At 35.6% G+C, this 24,534-nt stretch overlaps 6 protein-coding genes across 7 annotated transcripts; 5 read left to right on the plus strand and 1 right to left on the minus strand.

The window, feature by feature from the left end:
* The first annotated feature begins 1,415 nt into the window (after positions 1-1,415).
* On the plus strand, positions 1,416-3,245 carry LOC106312053 (random slug protein 5-like). The gene is made up of 6 exons (XM_013749427.1): positions 1,416-1,655; positions 1,777-2,035; positions 2,135-2,171; positions 2,270-2,375; positions 2,748-2,858; positions 2,967-3,245. Exons 1-6 carry the CDS (start codon positions 1,500-1,502, stop codon positions 3,084-3,086), a joined length of 789 nt encoding a protein of 262 aa, XP_013604881.1. The 5' UTR covers positions 1,416-1,499; the 3' UTR covers positions 3,087-3,245.
* Positions 3,246-4,767: 1,522 nt separating this feature from the next.
* LOC106312054 (signal peptide peptidase-like 4) lies at positions 4,768-8,213 on the minus strand. Its single transcript, XM_013749428.1, has 13 exons — positions 7,924-8,213; positions 7,239-7,397; positions 7,051-7,162; positions 6,857-6,976; positions 6,575-6,726; positions 6,299-6,481; positions 6,197-6,231; positions 5,969-6,131; positions 5,831-5,884; positions 5,527-5,762; positions 5,366-5,436; positions 5,213-5,296; positions 4,768-5,137 (listed from the first exon to the last, which is right to left on the minus strand). Exons 1-13 carry the CDS (start codon positions 8,068-8,070, stop codon positions 5,031-5,033), a joined length of 1,623 nt encoding a protein of 540 aa, XP_013604882.1. The 5' UTR covers positions 8,071-8,213; the 3' UTR covers positions 4,768-5,030.
* Positions 8,214-18,379: 10,166 nt separating this feature from the next.
* On the plus strand, positions 18,380-20,225 carry LOC106307795. Its single transcript, XM_013744851.1, has 4 exons — positions 18,380-19,028; positions 19,119-19,249; positions 19,366-19,501; positions 19,608-20,225. The coding sequence occupies exons 1-4, from the start codon at positions 18,473-18,475 to the stop codon at positions 20,156-20,158; spliced, it is 1,374 nt and encodes a 457-aa protein (XP_013600305.1). The 5' UTR covers positions 18,380-18,472; the 3' UTR covers positions 20,159-20,225.
* A 322-nt stretch (positions 20,226-20,547) lies between these two features.
* On the plus strand, positions 20,548-21,570 carry LOC106307794. 2 transcript variants are annotated; one of them, XM_013744848.1, is made up of 4 exons: positions 20,548-20,887; positions 20,971-21,025; positions 21,105-21,409; positions 21,452-21,570. In XM_013744848.1, the coding sequence occupies exons 1-4, from the start codon at positions 20,606-20,608 to the stop codon at positions 21,467-21,469; spliced, it is 660 nt and encodes a 219-aa protein (XP_013600302.1). In that variant the 5' UTR covers positions 20,548-20,605; the 3' UTR covers positions 21,470-21,570. The 2 variants fall into 2 exon arrangements, with proteins under 2 accessions (XP_013600302.1, XP_013600303.1); XM_013744849.1 differs by having other exon boundaries at positions 20,549-20,887; positions 21,105-21,570.
* A 297-nt stretch (positions 21,571-21,867) lies between these two features.
* LOC106307796 (actin-depolymerizing factor 10) lies at positions 21,868-22,646 on the plus strand. Its single transcript, XM_013744852.1, has 3 exons — positions 21,868-21,948; positions 22,026-22,291; positions 22,371-22,646. Exons 1-3 carry the CDS (start codon positions 21,946-21,948, stop codon positions 22,522-22,524), a joined length of 423 nt encoding a protein of 140 aa, XP_013600306.1. The 5' UTR covers positions 21,868-21,945; the 3' UTR covers positions 22,525-22,646.
* Positions 22,647-23,170: 524 nt separating this feature from the next.
* On the plus strand, positions 23,171-24,196 carry LOC106309434. The gene has a single exon (XM_013746459.1). It carries the CDS (start codon positions 23,171-23,173, stop codon positions 24,194-24,196), a length of 1,026 nt encoding a protein of 341 aa, XP_013601913.1.
* The last annotated feature ends 338 nt before the right edge of the window (positions 24,197-24,534 follow it).

The following is a 24,534-nucleotide window of genomic DNA, read 5'->3' on the forward strand; positions in this document are numbered from 1 at the left end:
TTCCTCAGAGTCAGAGGAATCAGACTCATCAGAGCTCTCCACCTTCTTGGGCACCTTCTTCTCAGCTTTTTCCTTTTGAACAGCAGCTACCAAGTCTTTCTTCTGCAGTTGATGTAAGGTTCACTTTGGTATCCAAATCATCCTCAGGCTCTCTCTTACCTGAATAATAACAACAAACAAAGTTAAAAATCAAACAACCCCTTCAGAATTAAACAATTACATCAACAAAAGGGTTCAAAAGTAAAGATTTAGCCATCAATTTAACTCAAACAGAACACAAAAGCAAGCATGTAATAGATATATTCCAAAACAGTTGATGGGTAAACCAAAGTAAAGAACTTTATCTATCATCAGATATAGAACCATAAAGTTGTTACCTTTCTTCAAAGGTTTTGTCGCCTTAATGGCAGCAGGGGCTAATGGCAGCAGGGGCTGCTCCAACCTGAAAATTACGAAACACAAACAAAGTTTCATTAGAAGTTCGAGACAGAGTACGAAGAAAGACCAAACTAGCAAACCCAGAAGGAGAAGAAGATTACTTTGGTGGTGGATTTTTTACCCATGGCGAATTTGAGAACTGCTAGGTTTAAAGCAGAGAGAGAGAGAGAGAGAGAGGCAATAAAAGACTGAAACTTTGCCATGGATTCAATTCAAAGAAGCTAAGAGGAATTGGGGATCGGAGACTTACGCTTCGGCATCAAGAGGAGGGAATTGGCCATGGACGGGAGAGAAGAGATCAAGTGCTTGTTTCAGGAGGAGGGAATTGGCCATGAACGGGGGAGAATAGACAGCGTAAGCGACGTCTCTCCCTCCTCCTAATTAAGCGACGGTTTTTCGTAAATAGGTAATTTTCATTTTTTTTTAATAACAATTATCTTAAGCGACGTATTTAAGATACGGCGATAAAGATGGTCTAAGGTTTGAAAAGATTTAGGCCCAATGTTTTTACGAAACATAGAGTTGGCGTAGACAGATTAGGAAATCCATTTTATAAATCACAAAACTCATTATTAAAATCAGATTTTATTGAGTGGGACCCACAGATGCTTGACGTGACAAAAAACAACGATTTTCCAAGCTGACGTGGATGGCTTAACTGAGTTTCATATTCCTTTTTTATTACTTGTTTGTTTGATAATAATTTAAAATTTTGAATTTATAATGTCTCATGATCTATGAACAGGCTCATTTTGGGCCTAGCAAGCAAAAGAACAAAAGTCACGCGAATCAATCATACCTTGAGTCTGAGCCCAAGAGAGACCCAATAGTTGTGAGTTTGAGTAGGGAGATTGTCTTCTTCTTTTCTTCTTTAACGTATAGATTAGTTGAACGAACAAGTCAATAAATGAGAAGAGCAAGTTGGGTGTCGACGTTGACGGGGAGAGGAGCCCAACCGCATTGAATGCTACTTATCCCTCCAGCAGTTGCCTTTATTATGATCAAGATCCAATCTCTTTCTCTTTCACTCTCTCTCACCCTCTGCTCCCTGGAGAAACAGAATGGAAAAGGAGAACAACAAGCAACAAGTGGTGGAGAGTGTATCAATATCAGCTGAAGCTGAAGCCGAGAACGAGCCATTGATCGAAGATGAGATGGAGAGGAGCAAAGTTGGCATTATGAGAGCTCTTTGCGACCGACAAGATCCCTCCACTAAGGTTGACAAGTATTGAATTGACTTAATTTCCATAATCTTGACTAATTAATTAAAAAACATTTTGTTTCTTTTTGTGTGTGTTACTGTCTCCTTACACTGAATGTTGTTAAATTTGTGGGCAGGAAGTGGATGACCTAATGATCAGGCGGTTTCTTCGGGCGCGTGATATGGACATTGAAAAGGCTTCAGCATTATTCCTCAAGTACCTTGCTTGGAAAAAAACCGTTCTCCCAAAGGGGCACATACCAGAATCAGAGATTGCGAATGATCTGTCGCACCATAAAGTGTGCATGCAGGGACATGACAAGAAGGGTCGACCTATCCTTGTTATCGTTGGCAACAGACACAACCCTTCCAAAGGCAACCCTGAGGAGTTCAAGCGTTAGTCATCCACACCACCTCTATCACCAAATTTATCTTCTTACGTATCATCATTCCAACCTCATTTTTTTCCTAATCTTCTTCAATGTTTTCGAGCAGGTTTTGTAGTTTACGCGCTGGAGAAGATATGTGCAAGGTTAATATCTATTTATAGTCAGTCCAAATATTTTAAAATGATTATTAGGCCAAACCATGCCTCTAATGCAATTTTTTTTTTTTTTGTATCTAATTAAGAATGCCGAGAGGTGAAGAAAAATTCAGAGCTATAGTGGATCTGCAAGGGTGGGGATATTCTAACTGTGACATCCGGGGCTACCTTGCTGCTCTTTCCACTTTGCAGGTAACAACAATTTGTCTATTCCCCACTAGCCAAAACACACACAAAATAATGCTATTTAGGGTCTGTGTGTGAATGAAATAAACCATAATAAATCTTCAGTCATTTGTCAAAGTCGTTAGCAGTAATAACAAAAAAAAAAACATTGTCTTTTGCTAACTTTAAGATGAATTTTATTGTATCCTGAATTCTTGGGGGTTCAAGGACCAACAATAAAGACGTAGACCCCCAACTAATAAATACTTCTTGGCAATACTGCCGAACTACCTACTAAATATCGATTCTATAATTTTGGTCCTGGCAATAACATTTTCCTTTTTCACAAATTGATATGCAATAATTGAACGTAAAAAAGCATTTTTTTGTCTTTATCAGGATTGCTATCCAGAGAGACTAGATAAACTCTATTTTGTTCGTGCTCCCTACATTTTCATGACCGCATGGAAGGTCATTTACCCGTTTGTCGACACCAACACCAAGAAAAAGGTATATATATTTAGCTCAGACACAGCTACGCCATCTCTTATTGTTTATTTAGACTCTGTGTATTGTTTTGAAACTTCGATTGCTACATTTTTGTTTTTTTGGGGGCAGATTGTTTTCGTGGAGAACAAGAAACTGACTCCCACTCTGCTTGAAGACATCGACGAAGCTCAACTTCCAGACATCTACGGTGGCAAAATGCCTCTTACTCCTATTCAGGATTCCCATTGATGAATGGGTTACTTACTACTCAAGCCCCAAACTCTTACCACCAAATTATTACTCTTCTATTCTTTATATATTGAATAAAACTACTAAAAAGACTATTGCCAACATATTATATTGTGAAAAACAAGAAGCCAAATTTATAATATTTGAAAATTTAAGCTTCTTGCCATTTGGTATCTATTTCTGATTTAGTCATTTATAGTTTCGCAAAAACTACAACAAAAATCAGTAATGGGTTGAATGTTGTCTGAAGTGGATTTTACACTGGCTCTTCCCTGCCACTCTAATTAATAGAACAATGTTACAATACCAAATTAATGTTTGAAAAGAAGCCAATCACCTTCAGCAACTGGGATCGATATGCTTAGTTACTCAATCTGTTTCGTCCATCAGTACATTGTTTGCGAGAGTGAGGGCCATGACAGCCGGATATAGCAGATCTTTGGTCTTTAGTTTTGGCTTAGGTCTCTCTTATATTTTATTTTTAATGCCTAGAATATTTGGGTTTCTTAAAATTGTCACTATCGGATCAAACGAGCCGACCGTGATGGATCAAAATTCATTTTGACGCATTGCAAGGTGGTCCTAAAGTGGGTAGCTCGCATTGAGAACTCTAGCTACAAGCCTACAACCTCACCAAACAACCATACTAAACCATTTTCCCATATTATTATTATTATCTCTTTTGAGAATTAATCTCCCTCAAGACTAGGCCTGGGAGTTCGGGTACCCGTTGACATTCGGATCGGGTTTTTCGGGTTTTCGGATTTTCAGGTTTACGCTTCTAAGTCCCATACTAAAATTTTATTAGTACGGGTCGGGTTCGGATAATAGCACTTCGGGTTCGGTTCAAAATTGTATTGCATCATAAAACCTATAAAGTAATCATATATCGTACGGATTCGGGTTATATCGGTTCGGTTCGGATATAACCAAAGTAAAAAACAAAATTTTTGAAGTAAAACATAAAGAAAAACATCTAAATTAAATAAAAATTAATCCATCACATATAAAATAACAATAAAATGTTAAATCAAGCATGAAAACAAACATCATTTGTCAACAATATGTATTGCCTTATAAAGAGTAGATTTTTTATTTCAATGAACATATTATAAAATACTTATTTATAACTAATTGTGTACTTAAAGCATTTATTACAATTTTAATATTTATTATTATATACTCCATCTGTTTCATTATAAGTGTCGTTTTAGGTTTCGGCACACAGATTAAGAAAACAACTAATTTTGTACATTTCATATAAAAAAACACTATTACCTATACACCTAACCATATTTCAACCAATAGAAAAATAAATTTTGCATAAAATTAATAAATTTTGCATTGAAAATCGAAAACGACACTTAATATGAAACGGAGGAAGTATAATATTACCACAAATATTGAATTTAATAATTGGAATACTTATATATATTTCAAAATATTTATATTGACTATTAATTTCGGATTTTTCGGGTTAACCGTTCGGGTTCGGTTAATAACACTTCGGGTTCAGATATTTTTTGTACCACCCTATAAGATCCGTTCGGATATTTTTACCCTATAAGATCCGTTCGGATATTTTTATGTTTCGGGTCGGATAACGGGTCGGATTTTTCGGTTCGGATTTCGGGTTCCGGATTTTATGCCTATGCCTACTTAAGACTATTGGATTACTATGTAGAATTAAAAATAAAAATAAATTTCACTCAGTCTAATTCTTTTTTCTTCTTCTTTGTTGAATAGAAGAAAGATGTAAGTAAGAAAAGGAGGTTAAAAATGAACAGAGTAAAAGACCAGAGGGTGTGTAGGAAGGGCGGGGGGTTCTACTTTGGTTCTGTAAGGGGTGAGGAAGAGATACATTTATATATAAACCTACCAAGCGTGTGTCCGTATTAACAATAAAACTAGAGAATGATCTGGTCTGATCCCATGGGGTTTCTTTTAAGATTGATGTTGAAGGCGAACGTGAGGACATGGCCTCTCGGGTTCCCCTGTTGTCCATAAGGTCTTCAGATCACCTCTCTTATGACCTAACACTGTCAAAGTACCTGACAAATGTGCCACAAACGCCATTCTCAGATCCCATGGCTCAGCTTTTTTTGGTTTTCAAATTGAGGACTTACCAAGTATGAATGGAACGATGTAAAGCAAAGCTGGTTGCCCGTGTCCATCCATCAAGTTTAAAGCAATATATGTTATGAGAAGACCTGTGAGACAGTAATAAGTTAGATTCTGGAAATTTCTAGTTTGACTTGAGGGAGGGGGAACATACATACCTAGACCATAAGCAGACATTGTCCAAAGGAAGTATCCAGACTTGAGCCTCTTGTTTGCCAGCCAGTCGTATCTGCAATTTTAACACTTAGATCAGGAAAAGCTCTTCTGGCTCAGAGCACCATACAACAACAGCGTGAGGGGATTGTAGGTAGCGGCAAACCTGAGTGCAAAAGTGACAAGAAGTCCAGGTAAGATGATATCGCCAAAACCGATGATACTGTAGCCACCCCAAGGATCAAACATACGTGGGATCTTTAGTAGCATAGGGATGCCGTCCTCTCCGCTTTTGTCACCACGAGCTACCACAATCATCACGCTTTCACGGAACCACCATTTTGAAACAAAAACCCAGAAGATGTCATACATGAAGCCACAGCTGAGAAGAACAACTCCAACCTGTTTTACATTAAAATGATGGTCTGAAACAGGAAGCTGGTATTTGATGGTGGAAACTAACGTATTACCTTAAGATTTGGTACCCGGACGATTTGAAGAACTGTGATTATCAGCGAGATTCCCTGTAAGCAAGCAAAAATGAAACATTATAATACATGGGACTGAAAGAGAAGTCAGTTAAGAGAGAAAGGGGGGGTGGTGGTTACAAGGATATCTTGGCCTATCCAAGCAAAAGGGTATTGGCGGTAAACTGCCCAGATAACAGCAGATACTATGCACAAGGGACAAACGGCCAGAGTCAAGTATGAGACTGCCCCCAGCAAAGGAACTTTCGCATATGATTCTCCTATTCGCCGGAACCATCTGAAACTATATTATTAAAATCCAACGTCAGTCCCGCCTTTTCTTTTTAACGAGTGATAATAACTACATACCATGAGAGCAAAGCGACCAAACAGGTTTGCAGCCCCTGACATCACCAACAATAATCTCAGTAAACTATAGATTCAGTTGGAGAAAAGATGAACGAACTTTACCTCTACGCCACCGATGCAAAAGAGGACCACCAACACTTCTATAAACCAGAATGACATGAGCTTGTAGAGCATGATGAGGAAACAAGAAGCAACCACCACAAACAAAATTGCTGATATCACGGTGATCTCAACAACCCCTCTAGAGCTTGTGGTTGATACCTGCAACAGTTCATCTGATCCGTCCTGCAATATTTACATTCAAAGCCTTAGAGAAAGGACTTCCATTTTCCTTGGCAGCCAAAAGGTACAGACCACAATGTAAGATTATTAATGCACCTTTAGCAGCTTGTCTTGCTCAATGGCTTCTTCCCTAGCGGTCCAAGCAGACCAATAAGAAGCACAAAGGATGGTACCAACAGCCATAAGCCATAGAAAGACCTCAGCCACATCAACTGCTGGACGTTTCGGCGAATATAGCTGCAAGGTAACTGAACAAATACAGTCAACAACAACAACACTGAAAATAAAAGAGAGAAAGCTAGAAGACAATAATAACAACTCACGAAAAAGACCAATCTCTGGTGAAGTAGAACTGGAAGCAAACTAAGAGTGGTATACCTATGGAGTTACTCTGAACGGTCTCCTCGAGGCTTCTACCAGCATCAATAGGTAGCATAACAACAGGGATATTGATATCTAAAACGTTTTCACCCTTCTCACATACCATCTTAAAAAGATCTGCAAAAAGCAACAACATTCAAAGCTCAAGAGAATTCTCAAAGTAATTGGAAGGAATATCTTGTAGAGATTACCAGTGCTGTTGTTTATGATGAGGATGGCAGAGGCACCAGCAGCTTCAGCTACCTTAGTTTTGGTGGTAAAACTGCAATTACCACGGTGAACAAGAATGACCTCTCCAGTAAGCTACCAACCCAAAAAGAAAACGAAGCATATGAGAATTAAAACTGGATATAAAAAAGTGTCAAAGAAAAAGGGTAACCTTGGATTTGGGGGTGGTGCAGCAATGAGGAGGGTCGGCAAGGGCGAGTTTGATGAGGGTAGCATGCTTCTCCTTAGATTCCAAGGTAGGCCCAAACCTAGCACCGACACCAACAAACTCCTCTTTTTCTTTCCCATCTACTCGAGTTGGGACTTTGACCTGTCACCCATGGAAATTATGTTCCTAGTTCATCATTATGTTTGGAAGATGAATACACCTTCGAGAAACAGACAGGGAAACTAAACTGGCTCTAACAATTAGACCATGAATAACCCGGGATTCTTAGACCGGGGTTCTTTCTTAGCGGAACTGTATTTTTTAACTTTAAACTAAAAAGTATAATAACAGGTTCTTATGAGAGAGTTCAAACAACAATGAATTTCCTCTTTGCATTTAACGATCTTTTTATAGGTAGCTATTCTCAGAACTTTTAGCTGTGAAAAAAATGTAGAGTCAAATCTGACTTAAAAAAAAAAAAAAAAAAATCAAACTCATCCTCTCTACAGACCCAAATGTTCCTATGCAAGAACAAATAATAGTAGGTCAACAGCTAGCAATCAAACAGATTCAATTCAGATAACTTTACGGAAACCCTAAATTCCACCTGAAACCCAACAGAAACACATCCAAACTTTACTCTCTCTCTCTCTCTCTACACAAAACTGATTCGACTGAGATTTCTCACCAGTACGAAATTGTTGTTGCAGCCAGGTCTCTGTGGAATCGAATCATCGTGGTGAACTATGTCTCCACCACAAACCAAACTAGCACTGTACAACAACAACATCCCCAAAACATACAACAAACAGCTGAAAGATCTCCGCTGGATCATACTTTTCACTCTACCAAGGAGAAGAAGAAGACTAGGTCGAAGATAAAAGAGATATGGAGATTGGAGAGGAAGGTACAAGGAACCAGAGAGAGAGAGAGAGAGAGAGGGAAAAAACTCTGGTGGGAGAGAGAGATGAAAAGGCAGATCAACAAGAAAGATGTCGTTTAAAAGAGATAAGCAAGAGTGAAACGGTGGTTTTGACTTTTTTTTTTTTTTTTGGTACCACTCTCTCCCTTTTTGCGCGTGGGTCGCGTGATTTTTTAGACCATTTGAGTTCTCTCGTACATTCAATTTTAATTCATTTGTCCGTACGACATTTTCTTTTCCATTTATAATCCAAGTGATAAGTGATATGCCAATTAACAAAATTAGTTTTGTAGAACAAACACATGTGGAGTCATGAACGGGATTGGTACCAAATGAATACAACATAACTAACACTAAGCCCTAATAATCATAACTATACATTTGCTTTGCTGACTTTTTTTTTTTAATAATGTTTTGAATGATTGACTATTTTGTTCCCATATATCTGAACTTTATAATATTTTGACTATATTTGTTTAAATGATGTAAACTTTCTGGAACATCAACATGCATCTCTCACTTATTTTTATCAAATGTTGTTTGATGTGATTATTAATTGATATGATTATACACAATCACCACGTAAAAGATAACTTCGTACACAGTTTATGTAGGAACCTTTAGCTGTTGCAATGTGTACATACACCACAATGTAGGCCTGGGCGTTCGGGTCTTCGGATCGGGTTCGGACCGGTTTTTTTCGGATCCGGATCTTTTCGGATCCTAAATATTTAGATCCAATAGGTATTTAAAATTTTCGGTTCGGGTTCGGGTCGGTTCTTCTCGGGTCCGGGTCGGTTCGGGTCTATAATTAAAATACCCATAAAATACCCGTAATTTTTCGGGACCATATCAGGTCCGAGTCGGGTTCGGGTATTTAGGATCTGAAAAGGACATGATATACCGAATTCCATCAACTTTAGTTGAATATTTGTCATATATATCTAAAATTTTACAAAACAACTTAAATGAGACTATTAATAATTAAAATAAAACATTTTAAAACTCTAAATTTTACATTTTAAACTTTATATTACTTTAAAAATGTTAAAAAAATAATAACAAATGTTGTTAACAAAAGATATTTCAACTAAATCATAAAATAATATATATAAAATAGAACACAAAAACATCATAGTTTTAGATATACATGTTTTTAAGTCGGGTACAAATCAGTTCTTATCGGGTCGGATCTATTCGGGTCGGTTCTTTTCGGGTTCAGGTCTATTCGGGTCGGTTCTTTTTCGGTTCCAGTTCTTTCGGGTAAAAAAAATTTAGACCCAAAAGGTATTTGTAAATTTTCGGTCCGGTTTCGGATCGGGTATTTTTTGGTCGGTTCCGATTCGGATCTTCGGGTCCAGGTTAAAATGCCCAGGCCTACCACAATGAGTAGGATATCATTGTATGTTTACTTACTGACCATTACAAGTTAAAATGATGCTAATCTTCTATATGTTTGAGTGCTTTTCCTCAACAACACAAAAGTGACACTTCTTAAATAAAATAAAATACCGGTTTTATGCATCTGAGCTAACTTGCATGTGCGTGGAACATGAATGCGATAAGTACATCAAATCTACCGATCACCGGCTAGCCAATAACTTCTAATTTCTAATTAATTAATTTTAAAAAATTGAATCCGTGTGAACCGTACCGACAAGACGGCATGTTACAGTTAACCATTAGATAATTATAACTAGATTTTAATCCACACAAATTTTTTTTATTTTATAAATGTATTTAATATCATTATAATTTTTTAAATATATAATTTTTATTTTAATATTATATATTGTGTAACTCTATAATATTATTATTTATATTTACTATTCGGCGTTATTAATATATAATGATTTGTTTAGTACATTTTACTTTATTATTATTTTTTATTACTTACTAATATATTTTCGAGTTAGGTACAATAAAATAACAATGTGAAACACTCAAATAAATAACCTCCTTAAAAATATGAGTTTTCGTTAATTTATACATTTTACAATAATACATCTTAAAATTTATTTATATTATAGAAAAGAAATATGTTTAAGATAATTTATATTTACATGTTGTGTTTTAGAAAATATACTTTAACATATATTATTTTAGTTTTTTACGGGATTTTATAAGTAGAAACATTGTTTTGTTTAAATAATGTAGCCCAATTATTTTAGTAAATTTTGTACATAGTATCACCTATCATATTATTTTAGAAACTTTTATTGGTATATGATAATTTTGGATATTATAATATTAATTTTTATTTTCATTTTTCATTAAGATTTCAAAATATTATATTACTTTAATTTTTTCAACATGTATAGTTTGTTTTTTCAGTAATATATATATATATATATATATATATATCAGTAATTAATTTTAAAATTAAACTATTAATATGATGTTACATTTTTAAAGAAATATAAACAAAATAAGTAATTAATATATGATTAGTACAATTTCATCAAGAACAAATTTTAACAAATATGAAATTTTCAAAATAATATTATATACTTAAAATTTGATATTATATATATATATATATATATATATATATATATTTACTTTATAGTTTCAATATTATTTTAAAAATAAACACATATCTGCACGTCAAATCTAGTATTTATTCTATTTCAGTTATTTTTACTATCGTTTTATGTTCTTTTTTTAAAAGTAGATTGAGTAACATGGTTGTAGTCTGATGCAGTTATCACCAAATATACATAAGTATAAGTCTATCAATGTTAATAAGTTAGTCTGATGTCGATTATGAATAAGACTTATTTTTTTTTTACAACAAAATAAGACTTACTTTTTTGAAGGAGTTTAAAATTAGTTGAAGAAGTATAAGTCTATCAATGGATGCTGAGCTGATTTAACAGTAATTGAAAAAAGTTTGAAACCTAGACAAATGCAAAACATATGTCAAGAAGAGCATAAATCGATAGCTCCAACAAATGAGATATGCCAAGTATAGTTCTAAATTATGAATCTTAATTTAATAGAATTTGAGAGAATTCATAAATAATAATTTTTGCAGTAGTTTAAGAGATTTGCTGATATTTTAATGCATTTACGTAATTCTCATGTTTATTTTTTCTTAAGGATTTTAAAGAAATGCACATGAATTTGGTAGATAATCTTGTGTCTTGTAAACCAGCTTTCTATCTATTTTCATGGGATTGTATGATATTGTTGACTAAAGCACCATATATAAATTTGAATTTGGAAGTTTGTTGCGATCCAATTTAAAACAATGAAAATGATATAGACAAACAAGAGAAAAGTTGATAGATTAGTTTCAGACTACGAACAAATGGTAAGATTTTCCATTTATGTCAGGATGTGTTCAACGACAAAGACGTGAAAGAAGCTTAACTCCCGAGGGTATGGGTGTCTATGTACAGCGAAGAAAGTAAAGAAGGTGAAGAAGATCCAAAGGTAGCTGTGCTGAAAAGGATCTTGGGATCACTTGGAGTTGAAGTTGAGGCGCTTGACCACATCAGAAAAGAAGCAGACGAAGAGAAGATTAAAAAAAAAATGAAGAAGGGAGAAGAGATAAGAGATGGTTGAGGAAAAGGAACTTTTTAGGTTATTGCATGCTCTTAACTCGAATCTGTTTGGGAAGAAGTATTTGTCGTGTTGGACGATGTCTGGGAGGATAACGAATTCTCTTCGTAAGAGTAAGGAATTGGTTCTTCACATTTTTACATTTCTTTTTCCATTAAATTATTTCCAAATAACATTGCTACAAAATCTACCAAATATTGAATAACACTAGAATTTAAAAGAATTAGAAAATTGATTACAAATTTGTAATCCAATAACACAAGATTTTGAAAGAATTGATGAAATCCTTAATTGAATAACACTAGAATTTAATGGAAACTATAATTCCTTCAAATTCCATCAAACTTCTAGATCCAATACCCCCACCTACTTTAAAGCATCCATGCTTTAATATAGGATAACAATTATTAGCGAATATTAAGGTATCTATTTAATATTTGTAGATTAAGGATATGTAGAAATAATATCAATACAATACTAAAAGGGCAATATAAGTTATAGGGAGAGTGTCCACGTCAGCCAATTAAATCGTCCAATGGAAAGTTGTGTTTTTGCCATGTCACGCGGGGATTGAGATGTTTTCTTTACTCGATCCGTGAGTTGTAAAATTTGGCCCAAAAGCCCAGTTCAAAAGAAACCCTACAAGGCTTCGATGGTCGGCGGGGTGACGCCTGAGATTCTCTACGCTGAGACTCCACTTACGCTTCATTACAATTGTTTCGTGTTCATTCATATTCTCCCCGTTTCAAAGCCACATTCTATGTTACTTTACCCTGCTCAAGGCGGTAATTTTAGAATTATAAATAGGTAGAATGGAAACTTCATATGTTCTTCTTCGTGATCTTAAGGCTGGCCGATGTCTTCGACAGTGGAGGTCTGATTGCTGAGATTCTGGGCGGCTCGAAATGTCAAGCGTTCTCCTCTTGATGCTCAGGTGTTTTTGATCTTAAATCTCAAAATCATAGTATTTTATCCATTCCGGTGACAAGTTATTACTTTTTATTAATCTGATAATCAAACTTTTTATTAATCTCATAATCAAACTTTTTATTCCGTTCTTTATTTAATATCTTTGAATTTTTATCCTGCTCTGTTTTTATTTTTTGCAGGAAGAATATTCGTCTCAACCATAAGGTAGATAAAAAATCCATATTCTCTTTTCTCTCAAGTCTCAAACGTCATGTTTCAAATTTGTTATACCTTTCATACCAATTAGTGGTTTGGTTTTCAAGTTTATGCATAAAATTTCTGTCCTTCACTGATTTAACTGAGAATTTATATGCTAATTGAATATGTTAATTAGCTTTTGAACTTCATGTTTCAACTTTATGGTAACACCTTTAATTTGCTTAAACACTTTGTCTCACTGATCAACCCGAGATTTAGCTTTGAGTTGTGTGCATATATTGGTTTGCAGATGGTTTCTTCTAATGATGAAAGTTGACTTTGGAGGCGTTGAACATGTGAGTCAGTATCCACGTTAGTCTAACCGTAGCAATGAATATACGTGAACCTCAAATGCCCTTGCTCTTTTTATAAAATCAGTTACTTTTCTCATGTCTAAATTTCTATTAAGCTTTGTATTCTTATGGGTTTGGAAGGCTGTAATCACGCATTCGATGAATGATGCAGGTAGTCTTATGAGTGTGCAGTTCCTTCGACGTGCAAAGATTATGGGGAAGAAAGTCATGGATGGTGTTATCTTTGCAAGCCTTCTGGATGCAACACTCAGGCGGCGGCGTTCAGACCGAGGTTAGCTCTAGAGCTTGGGATTCATTGCTTTTCTTTTTTTCTTCAAAAGGGATTCATTGCTCAAACGCAATTTCTATAGTCTTAAGTTGAGTGTTTTGTGTTTATAACCAGCTCCAGTTATGGGGGTCATTGTGAAAGTGCATTGTTTTAGTGTTGTTTTCTGCTGTCTACATACCTTACTTACATCTTACATAATCTTTGTTTCAAGGACAATGATGCACGTGGTGAAGATCTTGAGGCTGTTGGCGGCAGTCTCTACCTTCAAGATTGCTCTTTTTTTGGCTGCAGTTACTCTGCATGCTCATACATGGTTGGTGAGTAAACGACCCTGCTGATTTGTCATTTTTTTGCTACTTTTTGTTCTCAACCAGCTAATATTTTTTAGATGTAACCATGTTTTGGTTTGCACCAGATACTGGTATGCTTTGTAGTGTCTACTAATGGTTGGAATCATGATAATGCAGTTTCCTACCTGTTCTCAAGAAGCTATTGTCTTGCAGCATGTACTTCACCACTCTCTTTCTTTCTTATGATAATGATGATTTTTTTACTAATCTGTTTTAGTTGTATTGCAGGTTATTGCAGAGTATTCAATCTTTCCATATTTGAATCATGTAAATACACTTTCTTGAATTAAAAAACCAAATTCTTAATCAAAATTATCCTTGAATTATAATTTAAATGCAGTTCATGATTAGTTGTGTTTCTTATTCTAATTCTTACGTGATTTTTGCAAGAGCGTCAACTCTGCTTTCATATTATATGAGCAACATTATCAAAATATTATATATGTCATTGCTGGCACTTGTATTCTCAGTTTGTTCCCTCTGGTTTTATTTTCTGATTTTTTTTCACATGATTTTCAGAGAATCAAATTTGGTTTGGGACCAGACGGGAAGCTAAGATTTCCTTCTCATCAACAAGACACACATGTTTTCCGCTCTTAGACAGTACGTATCCACAGGAAACCCTCTTTGGGGACTTCGTCCTCCGCACAACGCCCCTACCTACGACCAACAGCCTCATTCCACTTCTTTCTTCTCATACAAAGATCCTGGGAATCTCAGTATGGCGATTTTTTTCTTGAGTTGGCATTCGTCTATTCTCACCTCCTATGCAAGCCAATTCCTCTCTGTTGCTTCCTCCACATTTAGCGGTGGGGTGTCTCTATTTGGGAAGTTGCCTCTCTTATACCCATGACCCAGGCTAAGATCATACCCTTATGAGTTTTTTTTACAATTTTTTAAAAAAATTGTAATTTACATCTCGCTATTCCACCGTCTAAAGGTTAAGAATAGTGGAAATATGTTTCTACTTCAACATACAAAAGATATTCCAAGGTTGTAATCTTTTTACATATTACCAATGACTAATATATCTTCATGTGTGTAATGAAATCTATTCAAAGTACTTTTATGTAGTAACTAACTAAAAATGGAATCGTTCGTATTGAAATCTACTACAGATTTCACATTTTCATAATAAATAATTTCACAAATAATAAATGCCAAACAGTTTTAATATTAAAAATAAATGATGGCTTCAAAACTTAAATAGTTACTAAAGTATTTTCATTGGTCATCAATATTTACAGATTTCAATATTCAAAATTATTACACATTTATAAAATTATATATTTATATGAAGCAAAGGTTATTTACCTGTACTTCAAATAATAATTTAAAAAATCAATCAGATGATCTATAAGAAAATATATAATATACATTAGATAATAGAAGACATTTATATTTTTTTAAATGTAGAGTATTTTAAATTTTAAGAAAGATTAAAATATGATTACTAAAATATAAATAGAAACATCTAATATGTTTAAGATAATATATATATAATGATATTTTAAAGAAAAAATATAATCTTTCAAAAAAAAAATGATATAATATAAACATAAAAAAAACTGTAAAAAAACTCTAAGGTTTAAGTTATATTTAATATTAAAATTATATATATTTTATAAACCAACAAACTGCGCGTAGCGCAATAAAATATCTAGTAAATGTTAATTAACAGATAAGTCCCAATATTTTCAATAGGTCTAAAAAAAATCATGTCAAAGTAATTTTTAAATAGGATTCTGTTTTAATAAATCAGATTGAAAATCTTATGTGGCCGACCTCACCTCATAGTGAGATCAGTGTAATGGCCAATAAGACCATCCCACGTTCCAAAAAAGCCCATTTGTTTGTTTGCACACGCGTCCGTTATTTATCCAAATCTCACGTGTGCAAAAACCCTTGTTGGGCCATGTTTAATAAAGTGATGGTTAGATTGGCCCATAGAAAGGGACGTATGTTGTTTTGGAAAGGCCAAGATACACACTACAGGTTGTTTTTTTGAAAGGGTTGACCGGCAGACAAGTTTCCAGAGTTAGAGCAAAACAGCAAGCATTTTTGTATATGGGTTATGTCGTTTTCTTTCAGGTTGTTTAATCAGAGAACCAAACAGTTTGTATATTTTACAAAGTCCACTCGTCACAGGACATGTAACAAAGGTTTTAACCAACTCAACTTGAGATTTATGACATTCAAAACGCTAAACAGAGTTTCATTTAAAAGTTACGTTGAAGCCACTCTTGAACGGTGGAACCAAGTGTCGATGTAAGATGTCTGCCATGAAGTAGTCGATGACGTATTTGCTGAAGCAGACGTCGTGTTGAGTGGCGAAGACCATGTGGAGTCAAGATGCTGAGTTGGAGTCGTGTAAACTTGGAGAGCAAAATAGTATTTTAGAGATATGGAAAGAATAATAAACTTGACTAGCAAGTTTATGACTTAAAAAAAAGACTTTTTCTTGGGTTCAACCTTTAGGTTCACCAACCAATAGAAAGTTGTCATTTTAGATCTAGTATCTTTTAATTAAGGAAACAAAATAACTTGCCAAATTATATTATGCTTTTAAAATAAAAAATAAAAAATTAAGTAAATAAAAATAACAATAGTTCTAAAAAAATATTGTTTAAAAAAAATATTTATTTTTAAGATTTAGAGTTTAGTGTTTAAGATTTATAATTTAGAATTTATCCAAATGTTTAGTGTTTTTCCAAGGGTTTAGGGGTTTTACCCAAGGATTTAGGGTTTACTTAAGGATTTAGGGTTTAGGATTTGAGTTTAGGGTTTAGTATTAGAGTTTAGGGTTTAGTGTTTTGTTGACAACATTTTTTTTTTTTGAATTCGTTTTTTATATATTATTTTTATTTATTTTTAAATTTTATTTTGAAAAAATAATATAATTTGCAAGTTATTTGGTTTCCTTAATTAAAAGATACTAGATTTAAAATGACAACTTTCTATTGGTTGGTGAACCTAAAGGTTCACCCTAGGGGGTGAACCCAAGAATAACTCTAAAAAAAAAGATGAATAAGTGCATTCCAAGAAAAGGAAAATTGCACTTAATGTTATGGAAGATGTCCATATTGTGGATTCCTTGGAGACTAGAGTTTCGGGAATGTGAAGAATAATATAAGATAGCTATGAGGTCGTCTGTATCGACACATGGACACATATATAGGCTAATCTTATAGAGAGAGAGAAACTCTTGGAAGTGTTTTGGGTCATGCTGAAGCAGTGACTGAAGTACTTGATGGTAGAGAGACATAAGCGGGTAGCTTAGAAATTTTTCAGTAGCGTGTGTTAGGGTGTTAACACTAGATGTGTAAAAGCTGAATTAAGCAGATCTTGTAATAGATTGATTAAATGAGATTGTAATAAAACATATTAGTTGGTTGTATTGTTAGTTGGTTGTATTGTTTTGTCTCTTGGTTTACTTTATGCGGTACTATTGTGTTTGCATCTTGGACTTAATTAGACCAAGGGCGTGGTTAGGGACAAGGTTATTGTGGGCAAGCTTAAGATTTGTAACTTTGTCACGGGTGAGGTCTCGTGACCATCGTGGAGCCATTCTCTTAAGGCGCCATCTCCGTAGGTGAAACCATCTGCTGCAACACGAGGCTCTCGCATTACTTCCTCACAAAAAAAAAAAAAAAAAACAAAAAACAAAAACCAATCATTGACTTCAAAACGTCTAAACTAGGCTAGCTGCTAGTGTGAATTTACAGAACAATGCCCTACAGAAAACAAAACCGCAAACTCAAATGTACCGTGTCAACCAAGAAACCACAAACTAGATAGAAGATTCGTTTTTCATAATCCACCTTATAGATTCAACAAGAAAAATTCATTGTGAATGTAAGATCGAATGTATAAAGCATTATGCTCATAGTACTAATGCGAGGCTCCAGCCTCCATGTCGTAGGCAACTAAGTAATGTCGATAGAGATATATCACTCACATGCTGCATGCAACTATGTAATGTCGATAGGGATATGTTTTTGCCCACATGCTGCATGCAACTATATATAATCGATAAATTAATCTCGACTTTGACTTTTCTAAATGCCCACTTTAATATATTTCAAGTGCTTCTTCTTCTTTTGGACATTGATCTCGCCTTTTATTTTCCCCGATTTGTCTAATCCTTATAAAGAAACTCTTCGCATATTCTTTTCCTATAATTACATTGCATATATTATCTCAGAGTTTTAAGGGTAAATCAAATCCTATCATATTCTTCCAATTAAGTACCAAAAGAATTGAATTCTATAAGGAAACTTATTTTTGGTCTTTGATTTTGTTACCAAACCTAAACCAATTTAGCAAAAAAAAAAAAAAGAATAGTTACCAAAGTTTAGTTATTTTCATCCAAATATGATATGTACAAGAACCAATATATAATACTTTATCTAGTATATATAAAGACAGATGATAAATAACTGTAGATTGCGTTTAGATATTTATTCTATAAACAAAGACAATGACCCCATAATCAATTTGTTTGCTGAAGATTTTTTGACTGGTCAGAAACAAAATTATAACAAAGAACTTTAGGCTTTTAAATAATCTTTTGTCTGTTTTTGTAAAGGAAAATCAGAGATTGCAGATTGCAAATCCTTGTTCAATTCTTAAATCTAAAAATTCAAAAAATGGGAGCAGAAGAAGAAAAGACAAGCGAGAGATCAGTAAAGGTGTTGCTATCTGGTATGTTCAGCAGGAAGAAGAAGAAGAAGAAGGGATCATCATCACCATCAAATGAAGATCCGCGTTTGATGATGAGAAGAGACAAAACTAATAATAAGAATGTGCATATGTCTCTCTCTGAGTTGATGAGGAAGTTGAAACATTCTTTCAAAAAGGAGAAACCGCAACATGACAACAATAAGAGGTTACTAGTACTGCGGAAGAAGAAGGGAAAGAGTTTATCAACAACAACTAAAGATCATTTCTTTATCGAGCGGATGGCTTCAATATCTCAGAAGTTACAACAACACCATGTCTTCAAGGAGAAACATAATCTGTTGTCTGAGAATGGAGATTCCGATCAACACTTGGCAACGAGTGAAGAGGCTCAAGGAAGGATTGTATCGCTGCTTCCGGGGTATTCGTCCCCTTTTAGGAGCCCTGGGAAAATATGGGACCAGAATCCAACTCTCCTTTCCAAATCTGCTTCAGACAATTTTATGAAGTCTGAAACATTGGCAGGTACTTTTTGTTTATATATATCCTCCCATGTTTGAGAAACATATTAAACTATTTGTTTGTCTTTGATATTGTGCATATACTTATTCAAAGAGATAGAAGAAAGGGTGGTTTCGTTAAGCCAGGATAGTAGGAGCCCTTCCGTGTCCAGTAGCAGCCACAACTTCGTCACCTTTGAGATATCACAACTTCGAGAAGCTTCTGATGTAGAGAAAGATGATGAGGTTTGCTTACAAAATTTGAATTTATTAGTGTTTCTATGCATATTCTTTTGTCATCCATCATGGAGAAGCAGAGAAGAGTTATATGGTTGTTATTTTTTTTGTTTGGGTTCTAGCAGAGCTCCCATGAAGAGAGCCTACCACAACCGTCTCTTCTCTCTGCGTCATCACCATCTCACTACATATCTAGAACCGATGAATACGAACTAGTTCTTGACCCGCTCTTCATTGGATATGAAATTAGTCCAGCAAGAGGTATGAGTTCTTTTGAAAAAAAACTATACTTACTGCTGAACATAAGATTTAGAAAAATTAAATTAGTTATGAGCTGACATTGACTCATCTTCAACAAAAAAATCAGGTGAAGCAAAGAGACAGACTCTGTTTAACCACAATGAAGAAAAAGATGTTCCTATGAATGAAAAAGAAAGAGTGTTTAAGTACGTTAAAGCGGTGTTGGGTGCAATAGACTCAAGCTGGGAAGAGATGCACCTGAAAACAGAATTCTCCGACCAGATTCTCAACCCGGCTTTGTTCAACAACATACCATTCTATCCAAGTCGGCTTTGTGCTGCTGACCATGACCATGAGCTCCTCTTTGACTCCATCAACGAACTCATCTTCGAATTTTGCAGGTTTCCTCAATGGGTATCCTTTGTTAAACCAAGAACTGATCAAGTCTTCTCATTCAATGGTGATGAGAGCATCGTTGACGAGGTTCAGAAAGAGGTTTACTGTCGTCTCTTCCCGTTGCAGTTTGCTGACTCGGTGGACCAAATCATTAGAGAAGACATGGATAAACGCGGAAACTGGTTAGATGACGTTAGAAGTGAGGTTGAGTGCATTGGCTTTGAGACTAGTGAACTGATTCTAAATGAATTACTGGAACAGCTCATGCTTGACTTGTTGTGAAGATTAGAAGATGATCACCCTGTACTAGCAATCACTTTGGAGAGATGAGTATATGAAGACTATTTTTTTTTTTGGGTCAAACTGAAGACTATATCTATGTAAAAAAAATTCATGGAATTATGAATGATTAAATCCAGCTTTGAGCTATTATGCAGGATTTGACTTAATTTATTATGAACATATATCTCAGTCTAATGAATAGAGAGTTCTCTGTTCAGCTACATATGTCCCTTGTCTGTTGCAGTGTTGTTGTTACTTGATGATTTACCCTTTTATATGATGGTCATCGGATACAGACGGGCCGTTTAGACAAAGAAAAAAAGATAATGGGCCCCCCCAAGTAGGCCCTAACCGAATCAGTAGATTCTTACAACGCGGTCGTTTTAAGTTCCCGGCTGCTGCGTCCCGTGCTGGGGTGTTACGGTTGAGAAAACCCCCTTTTTGAAAATGGAGAAATTGACCTCCGCGGCAACTCCTCCTCCTCCTTCCGCTACTTCATCTCTCCCGCTTCCTACAGCAGCTGCAGCAGATCAGAGATCTTCGCCGGCGATGGACTTAGATAACCCGCCGGTTCCGAGTCGGCCACATATAGGAGGAGCTCAGGTGGCTCCGTCAGATCCGTCGTCAAGGGGGAGAAAGAGGGGGCTGGAAGGGAATCTGAAGGTGGAGAACTCCAACTACTACAAGATGCGTCTCCTTGTCAAGGATCTTCGCCCTCACGTTCTCGAGGTATGAAATCTCCACTACTCTTCTCTCTGTTTGTGGAATTAATTAGATATCAACGGAGAGTATATGTTCTGGTAATTGTATAGGTACTACGAGCTCCCGACTTCAGAAACTGCAAGGCAGCAGTCGAAATTCAAGAGAGTGAGTCTCTCTCTCTCTCATTATAGCACTCTGTTGTTTTCTTTTTAAAATTATTGATTGTTCTGAGTATTATATGCAGAGATGAAGCTTTTGCTTCAACTATACCAAGAGATGATTGGACAAACACCCAAACTTGAGAAATCAACTAAGACCGAGTCCTTATCCAACGGCAAGGCACTCAGTCAAACACCTGAGGCAACAAGCACTACTGATAATAAGCACAACAACTCTGTTGTTGGTGACGACAAGGTCGTTGGAGGGTCTGCTTTTGGCTGGAACTTCGTCACCTATGGAGGCACTGATGCTGTTTACTGTGGCCTCTCCAAGGAAGAATACAGAGCCTCTCACCCAATTGTTCAAGCAGAGGCACATGTAGAGGCTCAATTATAAAAGGTTTCTTTAGCCTTCCTGTTAATGTTGTTTGTTTTATTTAATATTGTCTAGTACATGCACTTTGGTGTCTGTACATCCCATTATGTTGTTGTATCAACTGAAACCAATGGGAGCTCTTGCCATGAATGTTTAATTAGTACCAATGTTTAACAGTTCTCAACGCTTACCAATTGAACACAAACAATGAAGATTACCTTTAGCTTTTGTTTTGCATTCCTTTAATAACCACCAATCCTGGGGAATTTATTTTTTTAAAAAGAAGTCAAATTTCGTAATAAAAACAAGAAGAAAAAACATGGACATCATGAAACCTCAACTTCTCAATCATGTCCGGAACAAACTTCACAATACACATAGATGCATACATGAATAAAATATAGATATTATTTATCTAATATGGGGCACAACGTGAGAGCATCAAAGACTTGTTTGGTTTTATAAGACGTGACCAGTCTAATGACCCAGCCCAACCTACTTCTTTCTCTCTTCTTCCTCCTCTAGTTTCCGATCATCAACAAGCAGAGAACATGGTAAGTTCCTGTAATTCATTTTTGTTACCAATCATGTAATGTGTTGTGGTTGATCATATATCGTGTTGAGTATGCAGGCTAATTCAGCGTCTGGGATGCATGTAAACGATGAGTGCAAGCTCAAGTTCTTGGAGTTGAAAGCAAAGAGGAACTATAGGTTTATAGTGTTCAAAATTGATGAGAAGGCTCAGCAAGTTATGATAGAGATGGTTGGGAATCCAGAAAAAACTTATGACGATTTCACCAAATGTATGCCCGAGAACGAGTGCAGATATGCTGTCTATGACTTCGATTTCACCACTCCTGAGAATTGCCAGAAGAGCAAGATTTTTTTCATCGCATGGTACAACCTTCTTTTCCTCATGATTATAAAGTGGACTTTTTTTATCTCACAATCATTTGAGACATTGGTATGCTTTCAGGTCACCAGATACTTCAAGAGTGAGGAGTAAGATGTTGTACGCAAGCTCAAAGGACAGATTCAAGAGGGAACTGGATGGGATTCAGGTTGAGTTGCAAGCAACAGACCCTAGCGAGATGAGCCTGGACATCATCAAAGGCCGAGTCAATCTCTGAATGCATCATCTCAGTGCTTTTCAGTCAAATTCATATTTTGTGCTTTCGTTTTCTTGCTGTTTTTGCTTCTTCTTCTGTTACGGTTTTACTTATTGGCTCTTTGTATGATCTGTGATTCAAGGTCTCACCACTTTCTTCTTTTCTTTCTGGAATGGCAATATTCAAAATAATATTGCTTCCCTAAACAAAATTAAGTAACTTGTTGACTATATAATGAGCTGATGATGCAAAGAAAGGAGGAAGACATACATCATAACTCGGGTGATGATTGGTTTGGATAACAAGGCTCTCCCACTTAATTGCACAAACAAACAAACAAATAAATCGTCACCTTGTAAACAAATAGGAATCTGTTACGAAAGTCAAAGAAAAAAAGCAGCAGCCACCGCAATTGTTGAAAATATAAAGATGTGGAGCCCGCTGCACTATTTGCACAGTGAATTTCTTCTCTATATAAACAATCGATTTCGATCGTTTAGAAGAGCATCCCTCAATCTTCTCTTCTCTCTATAATAATCTCTTTCTATCAGTGTTAAAATTCTACGGGTATAAATTTTGCTCTTATTCAAATTCCCGTGATACAATAAAATTCCAATTCTTTTTATAACACGTTATCAGCACGATCACTCTGCGATTCGAAATACAAATGGCAAAAATCGAGAAACTTCAGTTTCTGGCATTGGAAGTAACTGGGACAAACTACACGGCATGGGTTACAAACATGGAGCTTCATCTAGATTCCGAGAAAATACTCGGAACAATAAAAGACGGCAATATATCAACCTCTCATGAAAAGGCTAAGGCCGTGATATTTCTGAGAAGGCATCTAGATGAAAATCTTACGCATGATTATGCGAGAACCAAAGATCCCTTAGATCTTTGGAAAGCTCTGAATGAGAGGTTTGATAACCAAAAGAAAATTACTCTCCCCCATGCACTCGATGAGTGGAAAAATCTACGATTTCAAGATTTTGAAAAAGTGGAAACGTACAATTCCGCTATATTGAGAATAGCGGCGCAATTAGATTATTGCGGTAAGCCTGTCTCGGAAGCAGAAATGCTCGAGAAAACTTACCAAACGTTCCACAAAAATCATTATGTTCTACAAGAACAATATAGAAATTGTGGGTATACGAGGTTCTCTGAACTCGCTGTGGCGCTTATAATAGCGGAGAGAAATAATGAACTCCTCATTAAAAACCACAATGCCCGACCCACGGGAACCAAAGCATTTCGTGAGGTAAATGCAACGGATATAAAAAATCCGGAAAAAGGAAATTATTCCTATCGTGGGCGTGGTCGTGGCCGTGGTCACAATCGTGGTTTTGGTCGTGGTCGTGGTTATCGATTTAACCGCAACCATGAAAGGAGTAACAACCCAAGAAGAAGAGGATCCAACACATGGAATCGATCTGATCGGGTAAAAGGGAAAGAAACCCAAGAAAACCCTACTCATAAAAATGAGAACGTCTGTTACAGATGTGGATCGAAGGGACACTGGTCTCAAGTATGTCGAACTCCTCGGCATCTATGCCAATTGTACCAAGAATCTATTAAAGGCAAGGCAAAGGAAGTAAATCTCAATGAACACCTTGTGGGGACAACATCGACATACCTCGAATCCTCTGACTTTATGGGAGATTTCAACGAGGCCACTCATCAAAATAATTGAAGTGCTTGTACTGATCAAGCTTAATAATGCCTAGTGATGCCATAAAATATTATGTATTTCACTTTCAAAATAATATTGTGTACTTGTTATTGATGAATAATATGTTTACTGATGAAAGTTTATTTTCTTTATTAATATTAACTGTGTGTTACAGAAATGGATAAGAAAGCAAATGGAACAACAACTAAACAAATTGGTAGAGAAGTTTGCATACCAGATAGTGGCACAACGCACACTATACTAAAGGATAAGAGATATTTCTCTACTTTAAAGTCAGTAAAAATGACTATAAACACAATATCAGGTCCTACAGACCTGATCGAAGGAATTGGCAAGAC

This window comes from Brassica oleracea, chromosome C8 (genome assembly GCF_000695525.1).
Source record: "Brassica oleracea var. oleracea cultivar TO1000 chromosome C8, BOL, whole genome shotgun sequence".
NCBI classification, from domain to species: domain Eukaryota; kingdom Viridiplantae; phylum Streptophyta; class Magnoliopsida; order Brassicales; family Brassicaceae; genus Brassica; species Brassica oleracea.

What these genes read in the sequence shown, in the direction of transcription:
- LOC106312053 (XM_013749427.1), top strand. Translation starts at nt 1,500, where the DNA reads ATGGAAAAGGAGAACAACAAGCAACAAGTGGTGGAGAGTGTATCAATA. An exon ending in CTGCTCTTTCCACTTTGCAG is followed by an intron (nt 2,376 to 2,747) that starts GTAACAACAATT and finishes TGTCTTTATCAG; the next exon opens with GATTGCTATCCAGAGAGACT. An exon ending in ACACCAACACCAAGAAAAAG is followed by an intron (nt 2,859 to 2,966) that starts GTATATATATTT and finishes TTTTGGGGGCAG; the next exon opens with ATTGTTTTCGTGGAGAACAA.
- LOC106312054 (XM_013749428.1), bottom strand. Translation starts at nt 8,070, where the DNA reads ATGATCCAGCGGAGATCTTTCAGCTGTTTGTTGTATGTTTTGGGGATG. An exon ending in GCAACAACAATTTCGTACTG is followed by an intron (nt 7,398 to 7,923) that starts GTGAGAAATCTC and finishes CATGGGTGACAG; the next exon opens with GTCAAAGTCCCAACTCGAGT. An exon ending in CATCATAAACAACAGCACTG is followed by an intron (nt 6,977 to 7,050) that starts GTAATCTCTACA and finishes TGCTTTTTGCAG; the next exon opens with ATCTTTTTAAGATGGTATGT.
- LOC106307795 (XM_013744851.1), top strand. Translation starts at nt 18,473, where the DNA reads ATGGGAGCAGAAGAAGAAAAGACAAGCGAGAGATCAGTAAAGGTGTTG. An exon ending in GAAGTCTGAAACATTGGCAG is followed by an intron (nt 19,029 to 19,118) that starts GTACTTTTTGTT and finishes ACTTATTCAAAG; the next exon opens with AGATAGAAGAAAGGGTGGTT. An exon ending in TGAAATTAGTCCAGCAAGAG is followed by an intron (nt 19,502 to 19,607) that starts GTATGAGTTCTT and finishes CAAAAAAATCAG; the next exon opens with GTGAAGCAAAGAGACAGACT.
- LOC106307794 (XM_013744848.1), top strand. Translation starts at nt 20,606, where the DNA reads ATGGAGAAATTGACCTCCGCGGCAACTCCTCCTCCTCCTTCCGCTACT. An exon ending in TTCGCCCTCACGTTCTCGAG is followed by an intron (nt 20,888 to 20,970) that starts GTATGAAATCTC and finishes GTAATTGTATAG; the next exon opens with GTACTACGAGCTCCCGACTT. An exon ending in AGCAGTCGAAATTCAAGAGA is followed by an intron (nt 21,026 to 21,104) that starts GTGAGTCTCTCT and finishes TATTATATGCAG; the next exon opens with AGATGAAGCTTTTGCTTCAA.
- LOC106307796 (XM_013744852.1), top strand. An exon ending in AAGATTTTTTTCATCGCATG is followed by an intron (nt 22,292 to 22,370) that starts GTACAACCTTCT and finishes GTATGCTTTCAG; the next exon opens with GTCACCAGATACTTCAAGAG.
- LOC106309434 (XM_013746459.1), top strand. Translation starts at nt 23,171, where the DNA reads ATGGCAAAAATCGAGAAACTTCAGTTTCTGGCATTGGAAGTAACTGGG.